The sequence below is a fragment of the Neomonachus schauinslandi genome, chromosome 3 (genome assembly GCF_002201575.2).
Source record: "Neomonachus schauinslandi chromosome 3, ASM220157v2, whole genome shotgun sequence".
In the NCBI taxonomy this organism is placed as follows: Eukaryota; Metazoa; Chordata; class Mammalia; order Carnivora; family Phocidae; genus Neomonachus; species Neomonachus schauinslandi.
The window spans coordinates 150,139,749-150,153,889 of record NC_058405.1 but is presented as its reverse complement, the minus strand read 5'-3'; the positions used below and the strand labels follow the sequence as shown (position 1 = coordinate 150,153,889).

The 14,141-nt window shown below is 38.0% G+C and overlaps 1 protein-coding gene across 1 annotated transcript in view; it reads left to right on the top strand.

Annotated features, from left to right (window-relative positions):
- STAT4 (signal transducer and activator of transcription 4) overlaps nt 1-13,236 on the top strand; it is a 91,474-nt gene extending 78,238 nt beyond the window's left edge. Inside the window, exons 15-24 of the mRNA XM_044913365.1 lie at nt 2,272-2,355; nt 3,885-3,983; nt 6,348-6,483; nt 8,007-8,056; nt 8,518-8,612; nt 8,898-9,034; nt 9,368-9,559; nt 10,911-10,977; nt 11,349-11,457; nt 12,964-13,236. Coding sequence (XP_044769300.1) covers nt 2,272-2,355; nt 3,885-3,983; nt 6,348-6,483; nt 8,007-8,056; nt 8,518-8,612; nt 8,898-9,034; nt 9,368-9,559; nt 10,911-10,977; nt 11,349-11,457; nt 12,964-12,990 — 996 coding nt within the window. The 3' untranslated portion in view covers nt 12,991-13,236. The remainder of the gene's footprint in view (nt 1-2,271; nt 2,356-3,884; nt 3,984-6,347; nt 6,484-8,006; nt 8,057-8,517; nt 8,613-8,897; nt 9,035-9,367; nt 9,560-10,910; nt 10,978-11,348; nt 11,458-12,963) is intronic.
- Nucleotides 13,237-14,141: the final 905 nt, after the last annotated feature.

Here is a 14,141-nt window from a genome sequence, read left to right as displayed (position 1 = left end):
TATTACAAGTAGATTCCAACTTGTTATTAATACATATCCAATATTAGATCATTTCTCCCAGGGCCGACTCTGCCACCCCCAACGCCACCCTGACTTTTCTAGTCTTAGTAATTCCTTTTCCGTTTACAGGTTCCCAAGGGTTTATTTTTTAACATTGTCTAAGCCTTCAGGGTGCCTGGGTAGCTCAGTTGGTTAAGTGTCCGGCTCTTGATTTCAGGTCTTGATCTCAGGGTTGTGAGTTCCAACCCCATGTTGGGCTCTCTGCTGGGCATAGAGACTACTTAAAAATATAAATAAATAAATAAATAAATAAATAAATAAATAAATAAATAAGTAAGTAAGTAAATTAAATAAATAAATAAAATTGTTTAATCCTTCTACATCATCTCCAAATTTTCCACATCTCTTTTGAGACTAAACACAGTGTAGATATAGCACATGGACACTCATTGTCTCACAAATTCCACCCGAAGTTCTTGTTAAAATGCAGACTCTGATTCTTGGCTTGGGATGAGGCCAGAGATCTTGTATTTCTAACCAGCTTTTAGATGTTGACAATGCTGCTGGTTCTGGGCACATAGCAAGATGCTGTAAGATTTCATTAGGGAAAAACAGCAATTTCTGTCCCACTCCTTCCCACACCAAACCTACTTTCCAGAGGTGATCATTTTTTGAGTCAAAGTATTATGCTAATATCATACTAGTATTTCTTGATTTTTTTTTTAAAGATTTATTTATTTATTTATTTGAGAGAGAATGAGATAGAGAGAGAGAGCATGAGAGGGGGGAGGGTCAGAGGGAGAAGCAGACTCCCTGCTGAGCAAGGAGCCCGATGCGGGACTCGATCCTAGGACTCCACGATCATGACCTGAGCCGAAGGCAGTCGCTTAACCAACTGAGCCACCCAGGCGCCCGTATTTCTTGATTTTTAAAAAAGTTTATACATTTAACTCCTGAATTTTTTTTTTAAAGATTTTATTTATTTGACACAGAGAGAGGGAGAGCACAAGCCGGGGGAGCAGCAGAAGGAGAGGAGAAGCAGGCTTCCTGCCGAGCAGGGAGCCCGATGCGGGGCTCGATCCCAGGACCCTGGGATCATGACCTGAGCCAAAGGCAGACGCTTAATGACAGAGCCACCCAGGCACCCCCTGAATTCTTTTTATAAGAGATTAAACTGTGGCTCTTTTATACCAGCTCTCTATACATATAAATTTCCCCCATCTTCACAGTATCATTACAGAACATATTTTGGTTTAGTCAGTATATTCAGTGTTAACATTAGTATGAATATATGAAAATTATTAACAGCTGAACCATATATCATAGTATAATTGCATTTCCATTCTTGTATTACTTCCAATTTACCCTGGATTTATAAATTGCCTTAATTTCATTTTATTCGATCAGTTTATTTTATGTACTTATCACTAATGTAGCCCAAAACTTTTCTTCAAAACTTGAAAATTTATTCATTCTTTTTAATAAGATTTTCTAAGAGATTTATTTATTCATTTATTTGAGAGAGAGGGAGAGTGCACGGCAAAGAGAGGAACAGAGGGAGAGGGACAAGCAGACTCTGCTGAGCTTGGAGCCTGATGTGGGGCTTGAACTCACGACTCCAAGATCATGACCTGAGCAGAAACTAAGAGTCAGACGCTTAACTGACTGTGCCACCCAGGCGCCCTGAAACTTGAAAACATCTTGCAATATGGTCAAACAGGTCAATCTGAGTTTTTTGTTTTTGTTTTTTTTTCTTTTTTCTTGGCAACATCCCCCTAGGAACTCTCCATCTCTTTCTCTAATTTGGACTGATTGCCCTCTGATTCTGTTGCACAATTTTTTTTTTTTGCTTCTTAAAACAACTTCCTTTCACTTTTTAAACAAATTCATTATGACACTGACTTGTTTCTGTTATATCTATACACATATGCATTGCTTTTATTAATAGTTTGTAAGCCAGAAGGACTAATTTTTTTTAAATTAAAAATAAAGAATTATTTGTCTGCATTTAAACTGATGAAAATATGCTGGAATTTTAAAAAAGTCAAAAATTACATTGTTAGGGAGACTTAAAATCATTCTGTTTGTGGAAATAAGATTTCTCACTCTGTATATATGCTAAATAACTTTTTTTAAATAATAAGAGGGAAAGTTCCATAATAGGGAATGTTTGGGGCATTTACTTTAAGACTTTATTAATTTTTATAGAAGCAGGCCTAATAGGTAGTAGGAGTGCATTTGTAAGATAACAATTGATTTCTTTCTTCCTAGGGCTGTCACATGGTAACTGAAGAGCTTCATTCTATAACCTTTGAAACACAGATCTGCCTCTATGGCCTGACCATAGATTTGGAGGTAGGCGTCAATCAACTATTTACTAATAATATACTCAGTCATTGGCTGGCATTTATAGATGAAAGCCCAGTCTTTTCTAGGTTTTAGTACATTCCCTATTTTTTATTTTTGTTTAGAGTTTTGTTTAGAAAATTTAGTTTAGAAAACCAATATGTCAGATAGTTACTAATTAGTCAACATTCTATTATTAGAATGTATACTATTCTGGTTAAATATAAATGATAAGATCTCATGGGCATTATCAATTGGATATCTATTGAATAATTGCTTGCCCAGATTGCATGTTTGTTGGTTCATTTTCTGAGATCTTCTGAGTCATGAATAGTTAGTGGAAAGCCTAAAGAGAAATAAGTATCCTTAAACCATGTCACATAATGATATATTTTCAAAACTTTAACTTGTACATAAAATCCCTCAGAAGGAAAGCTTTTCTAATGTAATGAGTAAAGACAAATGATAGGAACATTAACGATACATTGATTCTCTTATAACAGTCACTATTGTACTCAAAGAAGGAATAGAGCAATCTTGAGGATTAAATTGAACATGACTGACTATGAGCTCCTTGAAGGCAGGGCATCATGACTTTGTCACTCCATTACCAGTGACTCAGTGCCTGGCCCATAATAGATGCTCAACATAGGTTAAATAAATGAATGAATGGGTGCATGAAGGAACAAACACAGTTTTACACACCCCGAATATGATCTTATTTGTGGGATGTATTGTTTTAGAGTTCTGCTTTTCCTTTTTTATCTTAATAAGTGTAAATATGTAAAAATTTTCCATAAATGCCTTCCTTGTCTCTTTTTCCTATACCTCTGTTTCCATGAGCTATTAAGCTGGGTATTTCACTGTCTGTAGAAATCTAACCACTGTTATTGAGAAGGGACTAATGTAAGTTGATTGGTTTTGCACACTAGTCTGTGAAAGCCTGTTTATTCCATGAGGTTGAAAATGACAGTACAAATATTGCTAAGCTGAGTTCCACAGCAGACCAGGCAGCTCTGTTTCTCATAAAGCTTTGTACTCCAACATTGCTTACCTCTCCATCTTCTGCAGTGAAAATGCCCATGTCTAGTACTGACATTAATTAGATGTCAGATCATAAATTGAATATATTGGTCCATCTCAAGATAAATTTAAAATTAAATTCTTTATAGTAACTTAGTAAGAGAACAGTGGCAAAATCAATGCAAGCTCTAATCTGTTGCATTTTGGGCTATATATGATGTAAGTATCAATATTTGTATAATGTCAAGGGAAGATACTGGAGAAGCTAACTGACCAAGCACTCTGAAAGGGTTCCTGTTTTTATGGCTTCTTTCATCCTTATACCTTGATTCATAGATGCTCAGAAAGTTCCCTTTCCTTCACAAGTCATTTTAGTAACCAGGGCAGTGTCAACACCAGGATTAAAGCAGTAGAGCTGGCTTGAGATAGCCCTGTAGGGGACAGGATCAAGTATCAAATCAGTGCAAGGTGCAACTACCTGTAATAACTGTGCTTTTTTTTCTCTTTTAAACCAGACCAGCTCATTACCTGTGGTGATGATTTCCAATGTCAGTCAGTTACCTAATGCTTGGGCATCCATCATTTGGTACAATGTGTCAACCAATGATTCCCAGGTAGGGTCTCTATTCCTATTTCTCCTCCTTTAATTCTATTTGATTTTTTTTATTGTCAAAACACCCATCTGCATCAAAAGATATATGTATGAATTTTGACTATATATTCGTATATCTATGTATATGAAATTTGGCATGTCTTTGTGGGTTGTTTTCTTCCAGAACTCCAATATATTTAGTTGCATGAACCCTCTCTCATGTTATATTTAAAATGATACGTTTTGATGTACTTGGATGCTGGGAGAGTTCTGGCTAGCAAAACTGACGGACAGGTATTTGTTACTTCTGAGGGTCTGATCAGCTCCCAACTATGTGGATCACAGAGAGTTCTAGGCCCATCCTGTGGCTCTGTTAATTGGGCTGTGGGGAAACTTCTTGGTCTAGAATTTAACGTCTAACTGCTGTGTTTACCTCCGCAACTACTTCTGGTCACACCTCCACACAGACTTTTCTACAAAGGTAGAAAATTCGTTTCTAAATAAGTGACCTAGAATATCAACCAATCTTGCCTAACTGCCCTCTGACTCTACAAATTTTCCAGTTGATTATAGATTTAATCCATTCTAGGCTCAAGTTGGGTTTTAATGCCATCTGGTGGTTATTTGAAACATTGATCAAAAATTGGCCTCAAGTTACAAAGCTAGCAGAAAACAGATGCTCTTCTTAAAAGACAACCACGGAAGGGAGTGGCAAAAAAGATGAGTCAGCCCTTTGCCTTGTTCCCTCTTACAAAATCTCATTGTGTTGTCCTGGAAACCACCGAGGTCTAGAAAAAATAGGTCAAATATAAATAACATTTCTTCTTAATTCAAAGCAAATATTCACTCTTAAGAATTTTTTTTTTTTTTTACCTTAGGTTCTAGCAATAAGAACAGACATGATGAGTTAGCTCCAAGTGTTCTTTCCCTTTTTAAAAAATGTGCCCAATAAGGAAACAATATGGTAAATGACTCAGCCTGATGCCTTCTCATCCTCCGGTGCCCTGGCATCTGAAACAGATTAACTCTAGAGAGGAGGCTGCAGAGGGTGCGTGGAGTGTCGCTTCCTCTCAGGCTGCACTGAGAGCAGGACCCACTAGAGAACTTATCTGGTCTTTAAAGCCAAGAAGAGCCTACACCCCTGGAATTACATGTCATGCCCCATTAAGAGCTACAAATATTCAGAGCTTTTCGTTCAACTTCAGGATGGAGGAAGAAAGATGGGTCACTTCTCTGTCCTCTGAGTACAGCACTGTGGCACTTAGCTTTCTTCAGCATCCTTCTTCTATAAGAAAGCCACCAAAGTTGTCCCACTAACCATCCCAGACTCTGCTCTGCTCCTGGATGAGGAATGTGGGAATGCAGATCATACATAGCTTACAATGCAGATGCACAGCCTACTTAGAGAGTCCAGCATAACAACAAACTCTGGTTTCTCTTCTTCACTCTCTTCTGCTTCAAAACCCAAGCCCCCAGACCTCGATTAGGTTCTATGCCTTTTGGTCATTTATCCAGACACAGTTCTCTGGTTCAGGGGAAACTGCCTCTCTAGAAATTCTTTCTCTCCATTCCTCCCCTTCCTATCTCCCACTCCTTGTTGGATGCTGTATCCTCTTTTATTCCCACCTTCTGAAGTTTCTTGGATTGGTTCCTTTTCTTGCTGCCCAGCGTAGTTCATGGTTCTCCCTGTACTGCACTACATTACTCAGTTATTTCTCTCTTTAGGACATCTTTCTTGGCTTTCACACCTTCTGCTTTCCAGTAATCTGAGATGAAGTCTACTTTTTCACTATTGTTGACCCAGTCTCTGGTACAAGCAATCTTGTTTGCAGTTAGTCATACAGAAGATTCTCTTGTCCAGATCAAAAGAAAAAGACTACTATACTGTTCATAAAACAGGACTCAGGGTAATTATGAATTCACATTATAGAGTCACCTACTTTAGCCTGAGACTTATCTGTTTTTGTGCTTTGGGATTCTTTGTTTGGTCAAGGTATAACTTATACCAAGCCATGATAAACTAATTAAATAACTGGATATAGATTTGCTTAAGATTAATATTATTTCAGAAAAGAATATTTGCCCAATGATTTGTTGGACAGTATTAAGTACTTGTATGAGTTGATTGATAGCCCATAGTCCAGGGAAAGTTAAGAGGTGCCCAATGATTCTTTCAAGGATAAGATGGAGCCATATATTCTATTAGACTCAAGGATTAAGGAACTCTTTAGGAAAAGACAAAATCAGTGTCAATTAAAATGCACAACAGAGATGAGACGATATTCTGTATTAACTTAGATTGGCCTAAAGAGTTTGGAATTTTATATACTGAATTATAGTGTGTTCAATGTGATTAATGAATATCATCATTACAACTCTATTTCAGAACTTAGTTTTCTTTAATAATCCTCCATCTGCCACTTTGAGTCAACTCCTGGAAGTGATGAGCTGGCAGTTTTCATCCTATGTCGGCCGTGGCCTTAACTCAGATCAACTCAATATGTTAGCAGAGAAGCTTACAGGTGAGAGCGGGTAGATGTGGAAGACTTGCCCTGTTTGGGGTACTCAAGCATTTTAAAGAACCAGGTGATATTACTACTATTAATAATAATAATGATAGTCACAATTTATTGAGTGCCCACTGTATTGCCAGGCACAGAGCTAAATGTTCTGTTATCTTTCTTAGGAAAGGATAACTCCTTACTCTATCCACTTTATAGATGAGGATACTTAAGTTCAGAGGTTAAGTGACTTGCCATGGCTGCGTGGCTAGTACACAGCAGAGCCAAGACACCGGCCACGCCTGTCCAGTTCCAAAGCCCCTTATCTCCATTCCGCTCTTCAGTCCCCAGGGTGTTTTATGCCATTTCCACTGAGTGCAATGCGAAGCCTTAATGGTGCTTTGACTTTCATATTAATATCACAATGGTCATTAACCAACTCGACAGTAGCTGATTCCAGGACCAGGGAATTTAATAGAAATTAAAAGCCACCCAGGCAATACTTGATTGTCCATATCAAGAAAATTTCAGTTTTGACTAATATTTTTAAAGTTTGCAAAACAGACTCATTGGTACTTCCTGTAGTGACTACAGTGTAAGATTTTTCTAAAAGAATTTCAAAAGATATCTATATTTTGACAAGTCTAGGGTGAACATGCTTAGCACCAAAAAAGAGTTAAGATGGAGTTTGTGTACAGTTCTAATTAAAGTAGGGCCACGGATGCATCTGAGCATCAGTAGTGAAATCATGTGTGATTTGGCAAGTGATGCTGGGTTGCCACTTGGACCTACTATCTGATCAATAGGTATTTAAATAAATCAGATCTTTGGGGAATATTAAAACATTTAGTTAATGTAAATATGGTTTTTGAACTTATTTAGTTTATAAACTGCAATGGTAGGCATATTTGTTGAGTGAATAAAGTTTTTAAATGTGTAGTATAGATAGCAGCCATATCCTTTCAGATCTTTATCAGATTATCCTTATGAGTATAATTTCCTCAAAAATTTAGATAGAAACTCTTGTACCCTTTCATCACCCTGGTTCAAAGTAGTCAGTGCCTCCTTATTGCCTAATAGATCTCGAGTTCATTCTTTTCATAATAATAATTAGGACTCCTCGTAATCTGGCCATATCTAACTTAAATTTATTTTACGTTTATTTACCAACATTAGACAGCTCTTGCTGTCTTCTATATAAGCCGGGTTCATGTCCACTATGCTTCATCTTACATTATTCTTACTAGAGTTTAGTTTCCTCCTCCTCCTCCTCTGATAATTTATATCCTATCTATCCATGGGAGCCTGGCCCTAGACACTCACCCTCTTTCTAAAGTTATCTTAGTTCCATTGAAAAGAACTTTTTCTTAGAAAATAGATTTCATGATATCTTACATTTTTATTGTTTCTAGCATTAAGTACACTACAAACCTGTAAGAGGTGCTTAAGGAATTTTTGAAAGGGGCTGGGTAAAATCTAAATTGAGCACCAAATTGAAAAGTCTAATTGTTTCATAAAAATCTCATTCTTTTCTTTTCTTTTAGTCCAGTCTAGCTACAGTGATGGTCATCTCACCTGGGCCAAGTTCTGCAAGGTACAAATAGGGGAGCAAGAATATCATTTAGATAATTTTTTTAAGTAGTGCTTCTTTTTAAGCCTCCATATCATAATCTGGGATTTTGAGGATTTCCTGGATGCAGTTATTTTTTTTTTTAACTCTGAACTATTGTCTTGTTTAAAGGAAATATTTTGGGGCGCCCTGGTGGCTCAGTCAGTTGGGCAGCCAACTCTTGGTTTCTGCTCAGGTCATGATCTCAGGGTCCTGGGATAGAGCCCTGCATCACATGTATCAGGCTCCCTGCTCAGTGGGGAGTCTGCTTCAGGATTTTCTCTCCCTTTGCCCCTCCCCCTTGCTTGCTTTCTCTCTCTCTAAAATAAATAATTTTTTAAAAAAAGTTTAAGGGAGTATTTCATTGAAAAATGGAACTTGAATTATTGTATCAACATTAACTATTAAAATAATCATTGTCCTGACATGTTTGTTGATTACAATAGGAACACTTACCTGGTAAATCATTTACCTTTTGGACTTGGCTTGAAGCAATATTGGATCTAATTAAGAAACACATTCTTCCTCTTTGGATAGATGGGTGAGTTACAGGCTATATTTTCCATATGAGTTCATTAGGTTCTTATTTTTAAGCTGTTGGTTTTTTTCCTTTCAAGCATGTTTAGTGATAGAGGGTTGGGGAATAGTTCAGTTTCTTACATTCTTCATAGAGTACTGATATTTACTTTAATCTTAGAGGAGTATTTCATTGACTTTTTATTATACTCAGAACAAATTTAGGTCTGTCCTTTGTGAATGAAATAAATACAAATGTAATAAATTACAGTGTTTGATCAGGTAAAACTATGCATTGTTCTATTTTTAGGTATGTCATGGGCTTTGTTAGCAAAGAGAAGGAGCGCCTCTTGCTAAAGGATAAAATGCCTGGAACCTTTTTGTTAAGATTCAGTGAAAGCCACCTTGGAGGAATAACTTTCACCTGGGTAGACCATTCTGAAAATGGTACATGATTTATACTTGTGAAAGTAGTACTGAGTTTGGTTATTGGTCTTTCAGTTTTCAGAAGTGTGTAGCATGGTGTTCTGTTTTTCATGTGTCCAGGGGGTTTGAATATAGTTGTTACAGTTGTCCCAGAAGAGAGGCTCATGACTTTCTCACAGCCTGTGTGGGTGTCCTCTGTCACATGGCACTGTGTGCCGTCCACACTGCAGAAAAGGGCTGGCATTGCTTGATAGCCAGTGACGTGAAGATGATGTGGGCAGGAAGAATAGCCCCCAAGAATGCCTGCAGGAACCTGAATGTACCTCCCTCCACCCACCCTTTCTGTTTTTCCAGGAGAAGTGAGATTCCACTCTGTAGAACCCTACAATAAAGGTCGGTTGTCTGCTCTGCCGTTCGCCGACATCCTTCGAGACTACAAGGTTATTATGGCTGAAAACATTCCTGAAAACCCTCTGAAGTACCTTTATCCTGACATTCCCAAAGACAAAGCCTTCAGTAAACACTACAGCTCCCAGCCCTGCGAAGGTTAGGTCCTTTCTGTTTGCTTGTTTTCCTCAGCTTTTGGCAAATAACCTCATATTGGAGTAAACGAAGTTCCTCTTTTTATGTTTACTTTGTCATAAGACGTAGGGGGTATGTGAAGGTCAAAGCCTTAGAAAGGAAGTAGTGCGTCAACAGTTCCTGAAGAGGAACAGCTGGGCTGTCCAACTCCAGCAGAGTAGTTAGTAATCGGTGGCTGTGACTAGACTTCACACGGCCATGCGCCTTCTCCCAGCCGCCTGGAGAGCTTTGGCTTTCTCCTTCCTAAAACAGAAGTGGTGCTGACTTCACGTCTATGACTGGGAGAGAGGAAAAGAAAGAGGAGGTAATGATTAGAAAGCTGTTAAGGGTTAGGGGAGTCTGTTTTCTGCAAAAGAAGCCTGAGGTTTATAAGCTTTATATTTTTTACATTACTGTAGTCTCACAACTCAGCTTGGGTAGTTTACTTGCCAGGGAGGGGCTAAGGGGTCAGTGCTTCATTCCCCACCTGCTGGCCTTCCAATAACTAGTCTTGACATGCCTGCCTTTCCTGGTTGTATCCTAAGGGGCTAAAATCACACCTGGCCAAAAGAAGCATTTGGTAAATATTTGTTAAATACATGAAAGAATATAAATAAAATTAGCTCTATAATTGTAATCTAAGTTAACCATTCTGTGTCTCTGATGAAAGTGTATACAATCCATTAAAATGTTCATCTATAGCAACTAAATCTATGAGCACCATCTTTTGGAATAGCCTACAATTGTCACCCACAGATGCTGAGTTGCTGCTACCCTGCTGAGTTACTAGAAATCCCGCAATACACAAATCAATCAAATATAATCAAACTTGAACATAACTTTGAAGACAGGTAATATAGTTGCCTCCCACTTTTTCTCATGCATTTTGGAGACAATAATATGTAAAGTCAGATTAGGCCTGCCAAGAGATCTGTTTTGCTCTTCTTGCACATTTTATGTTCACCTAAAATACTGTTTCATCTATTCAACTCAAAATCTTTGTGAGTCACTAAACAATCATAATACTGCTCTTCTTTTTTTTTTTTTTTAAGATTTTTATTTATTTGAGAGATAGAGACAGAATGAGAGACAGAGAGAGCATGAGAGGGGGGAGGGTCAGAGGGAGAAGCAGGCTCCCCACCAAGCAGGGAGCCCGATGCGGGACTCGATCCCAGGACTCCAGGATCATGACCCGAGCCAAAGGCAGACGCCCAATCGACTGAGCCACCCAGGCGCCCAATACCGCTCTTCTTTTTAACGTTACTTATATTTGTCTAGACTTTAAAAAAATTTATCAATAATATTGATAACATTTTTTCCGGCCTTTCTTTTCCAGTTTCAAGACCAACAGAAAGGGGGGACAAAGGTTATGTTCCATCTGTTTTTATACCCATTTCAACAATGTAAGTAACCTTAGCCACATGTAAAATATCTCTTACTGAATTTATCTTTTTTTTAAAAAAAGCATTTCTACTCGGATAGAGCCAAGTACATATACCTGACAATAAAGCATTTTAATGCTCAATGTCCCATTTGCTTTAATACACAAAGCTAGTCTTCAGGAAGCACCATAGTCTACCATGACTGGAATTATAAAGTTGCCTTTTTATATGCTGTGTATTCCAGAGTATGCTGAATGCTCTGATTTCAAACAATGAATTAGGCATCTCAGTGAAACAAATAGAGGAAGCCCTAGAAATGAGTTCCTGACACAGTGTCACCAGAAGCTATTATTTTTAATCCTTTTCAACATGCACCTTGTTATCTCTTTAAGCCGAAGTGATTCAACTGAGCCACATTCTCCATCAGATCTTCTTCCCATGTCTCCAAGCGTATATGCGGTGCTGAGAGAAAACCTGAGTCCCACAACAATTGAAACTGCAGTATGTTCCCTTTCTTTTCCATTGCTGGTCAAGGGCACTCCTAATGAAGCAAATGTGGCACCTGTTAATCAAAGGGGCTGAAGTTCTGCCTGAGAAGTGAGAAAACACTTTTGTTGGACCAAATCCATGAGCATCACACTGGGTGTGTCTGTATGTTCCTGTGGGTCACTGATAGGGGCACTGAAAACAGACACCTTCACTCATTTGAACTGCTTTAAGTTCTTTCCATCAAAAGCCATCAAAGGGCAAAGTATTCCTCTTCCTCACTCATGTACACTTTGTCCCTACTTCTGCCATTGGCCGCACCACTCCCCACCACTCTCCCACCTTAGTAGACAACATACATTAGTCACTATTTATAAACCTAGTTCAATATTTATTTTAGTTCAAGAACCACAAATTCCAATTTTTCTTAATTTTTACTTGCATTATTAGTCCTGTACCAGGAGCTTCTTCAAGTAGTACATGAATTATAGTCAGTAGCAGCATAATAATACTCCTCTGAGAACTTAATCACAATCTTAAATGCAATAATGTGATTTAGGATGCATCCTATCTATTATTATTCCTCAATACCATCAAGTTATCCAGTTTACATTCAGATGAACATACGAGAATAACAGAATCTTGGAGGGACCCTGAGCCCCAAGAAATTTAATGTTGGGTGTTGGGGAGGAAAATTTTTACTTTACCCTTAGGTTCCTTTGGCTATCAAAGAATTAAATTGACATGAGATGGATTAATAAAAGAAAATCAAATAATTACTAATAAAGTACTAACAGGGGGGCCATAAGAATATGAGGCCCACAGACAAGCAATTGAGGCTTATATGCCATTCTGAGCTAAGGAGAAGGGGCTGGGATCTGGGACTTCAAAGGGATTGAAGACAATTCACAGGAAGATGAAAAGAGTAAATATTTCATAAGCAAATGTTTGCTGGGGCATACAGAAACAATGGGGCACAGAGAAGAATTTTAACAAAAATTTTGTTAAGTTCCTCCCTGTCTACCACACCTAATTCATATTATACTGTAGTTATCTATGGTGATAACTCCCTTCCTGGAGCCAGTTTCTCTAAATTCTTTTAGACAGTTAAGGGGAAGGTGAAAGTTTCTTCTTGAGCTTTTTGTTTCTTAAAAATACTCAGCCTAAAATAATCCACATGCTAAAAAGACACATTTTAGGGTGGCAAATTTTGCTCCTCTACGCGGGTTATAAACCAAGTGAGTTTTAGTCCTCTCAAAGATTTCCAGGGATGGGAAAACCCATAGCCTTGTTCCAATGTTAGTTGTCTTAAATCATTTAGTTATAAGAGAACTTTTGCTACATTTTGCACTCATTTCCTCATTACATTTTTGTGGGATGAATTTTGTGAATGCTTACTAGTTAATTGGTAGAAAGATTGTGAAGTATTTAGTAGACAAAAGGGTGTTTACCTTAAAAATGATGACTTATTTGCAAAAACCAATAGTTTCCTCAAAAGTCATTTTCATTTTCCAATTTTAGATGAAGTCTCCATATTCTGCTGAATGACAAGATAAATTCTTGACACTCAAAAGAAGGAAGCAAATGAAAAAGCTTAAAGACTGATCTTTGCCAACAATCCTATCTTATTTCTTCAGCTTTGTATATACCAGTTTCCAGGAAATGGTTGAAGTCTGAAGCTCTCCTCTCACTCGCCTGACACCACCAATTGGGACTGTCCTGACTGAAATGCTAAAAACCAAAGCTTCAGATAAACTTGCAAGATAAGACACTTTAAGAAACCAGTGTTAATATAACATTAGCAAAAGACCCTTTTGTCTTTGTTTCATTTTTTATTTTGTTTCTCACATGTTACTTATGATTTTGGCTCTAGAAGGATTAAGTGTTAAGATTTCAGAATAGGTTACGAATGACATAGTCACACCTACATCACTCAAAGGCCAGCAAGAAGACCTTAGAGAAAAGCCAAATAAGCTTATGTCCTGAGTTCTAGAAGGTAAAAGCCATCACCCTAGATACCAGATAGATCCCTCTGGAGGACCCCTCTCTAACTTCTTCCACCCCTCTTCTGTCCCTGAGGCAAGCCATACAGAGAGAAGTTAATGTTTAATGGAAAAGATTTCAAAGAGAAAAAGGTTTTAATATAACCTTCTTTCTCAGAGAGATTCCATTTTACCAATCGCATCCTTTATACCCATTCACATGTGCCCAACTGGATCCTATATTGTTCTTCCAACTCTGTACCTATACCAAGGCCAGTTCACTTATTCCTGATAGTACTCTTTTTTTCAGATTTTATTTATTTGAGAGAGAGAGCAAGCTCCTGATAGTACTCTTTTTTTCAGATTTTATTTATTTGAGAGAGAGAGCAAGACGGAGAGGGAGAAGCAGACCCCCCACTGAGCAGAGAGCCCGACGTGGGGCTCAATGTCAGGACCCTGAGATCATGACCTGAGCCGAAGGCAAGCACTTCACCGACTGAGTCACCCAGGCACCCCTTCCCGTGTCTGTTGGATGGAGGACCACCAGGCTAACTTGAGGGGCAGTCTCCCAGTCTCTCCTCCACATGCCCAATTTTCTGCAATTCAAATATATCAATTGGCAACAAAAGTAGAGGAAATAATCATAAACCTGGTTTAAAGTTATATCTTGATTGATATTTTGAATTATAAAATTATTATTATTGTTTTATCTTTAAA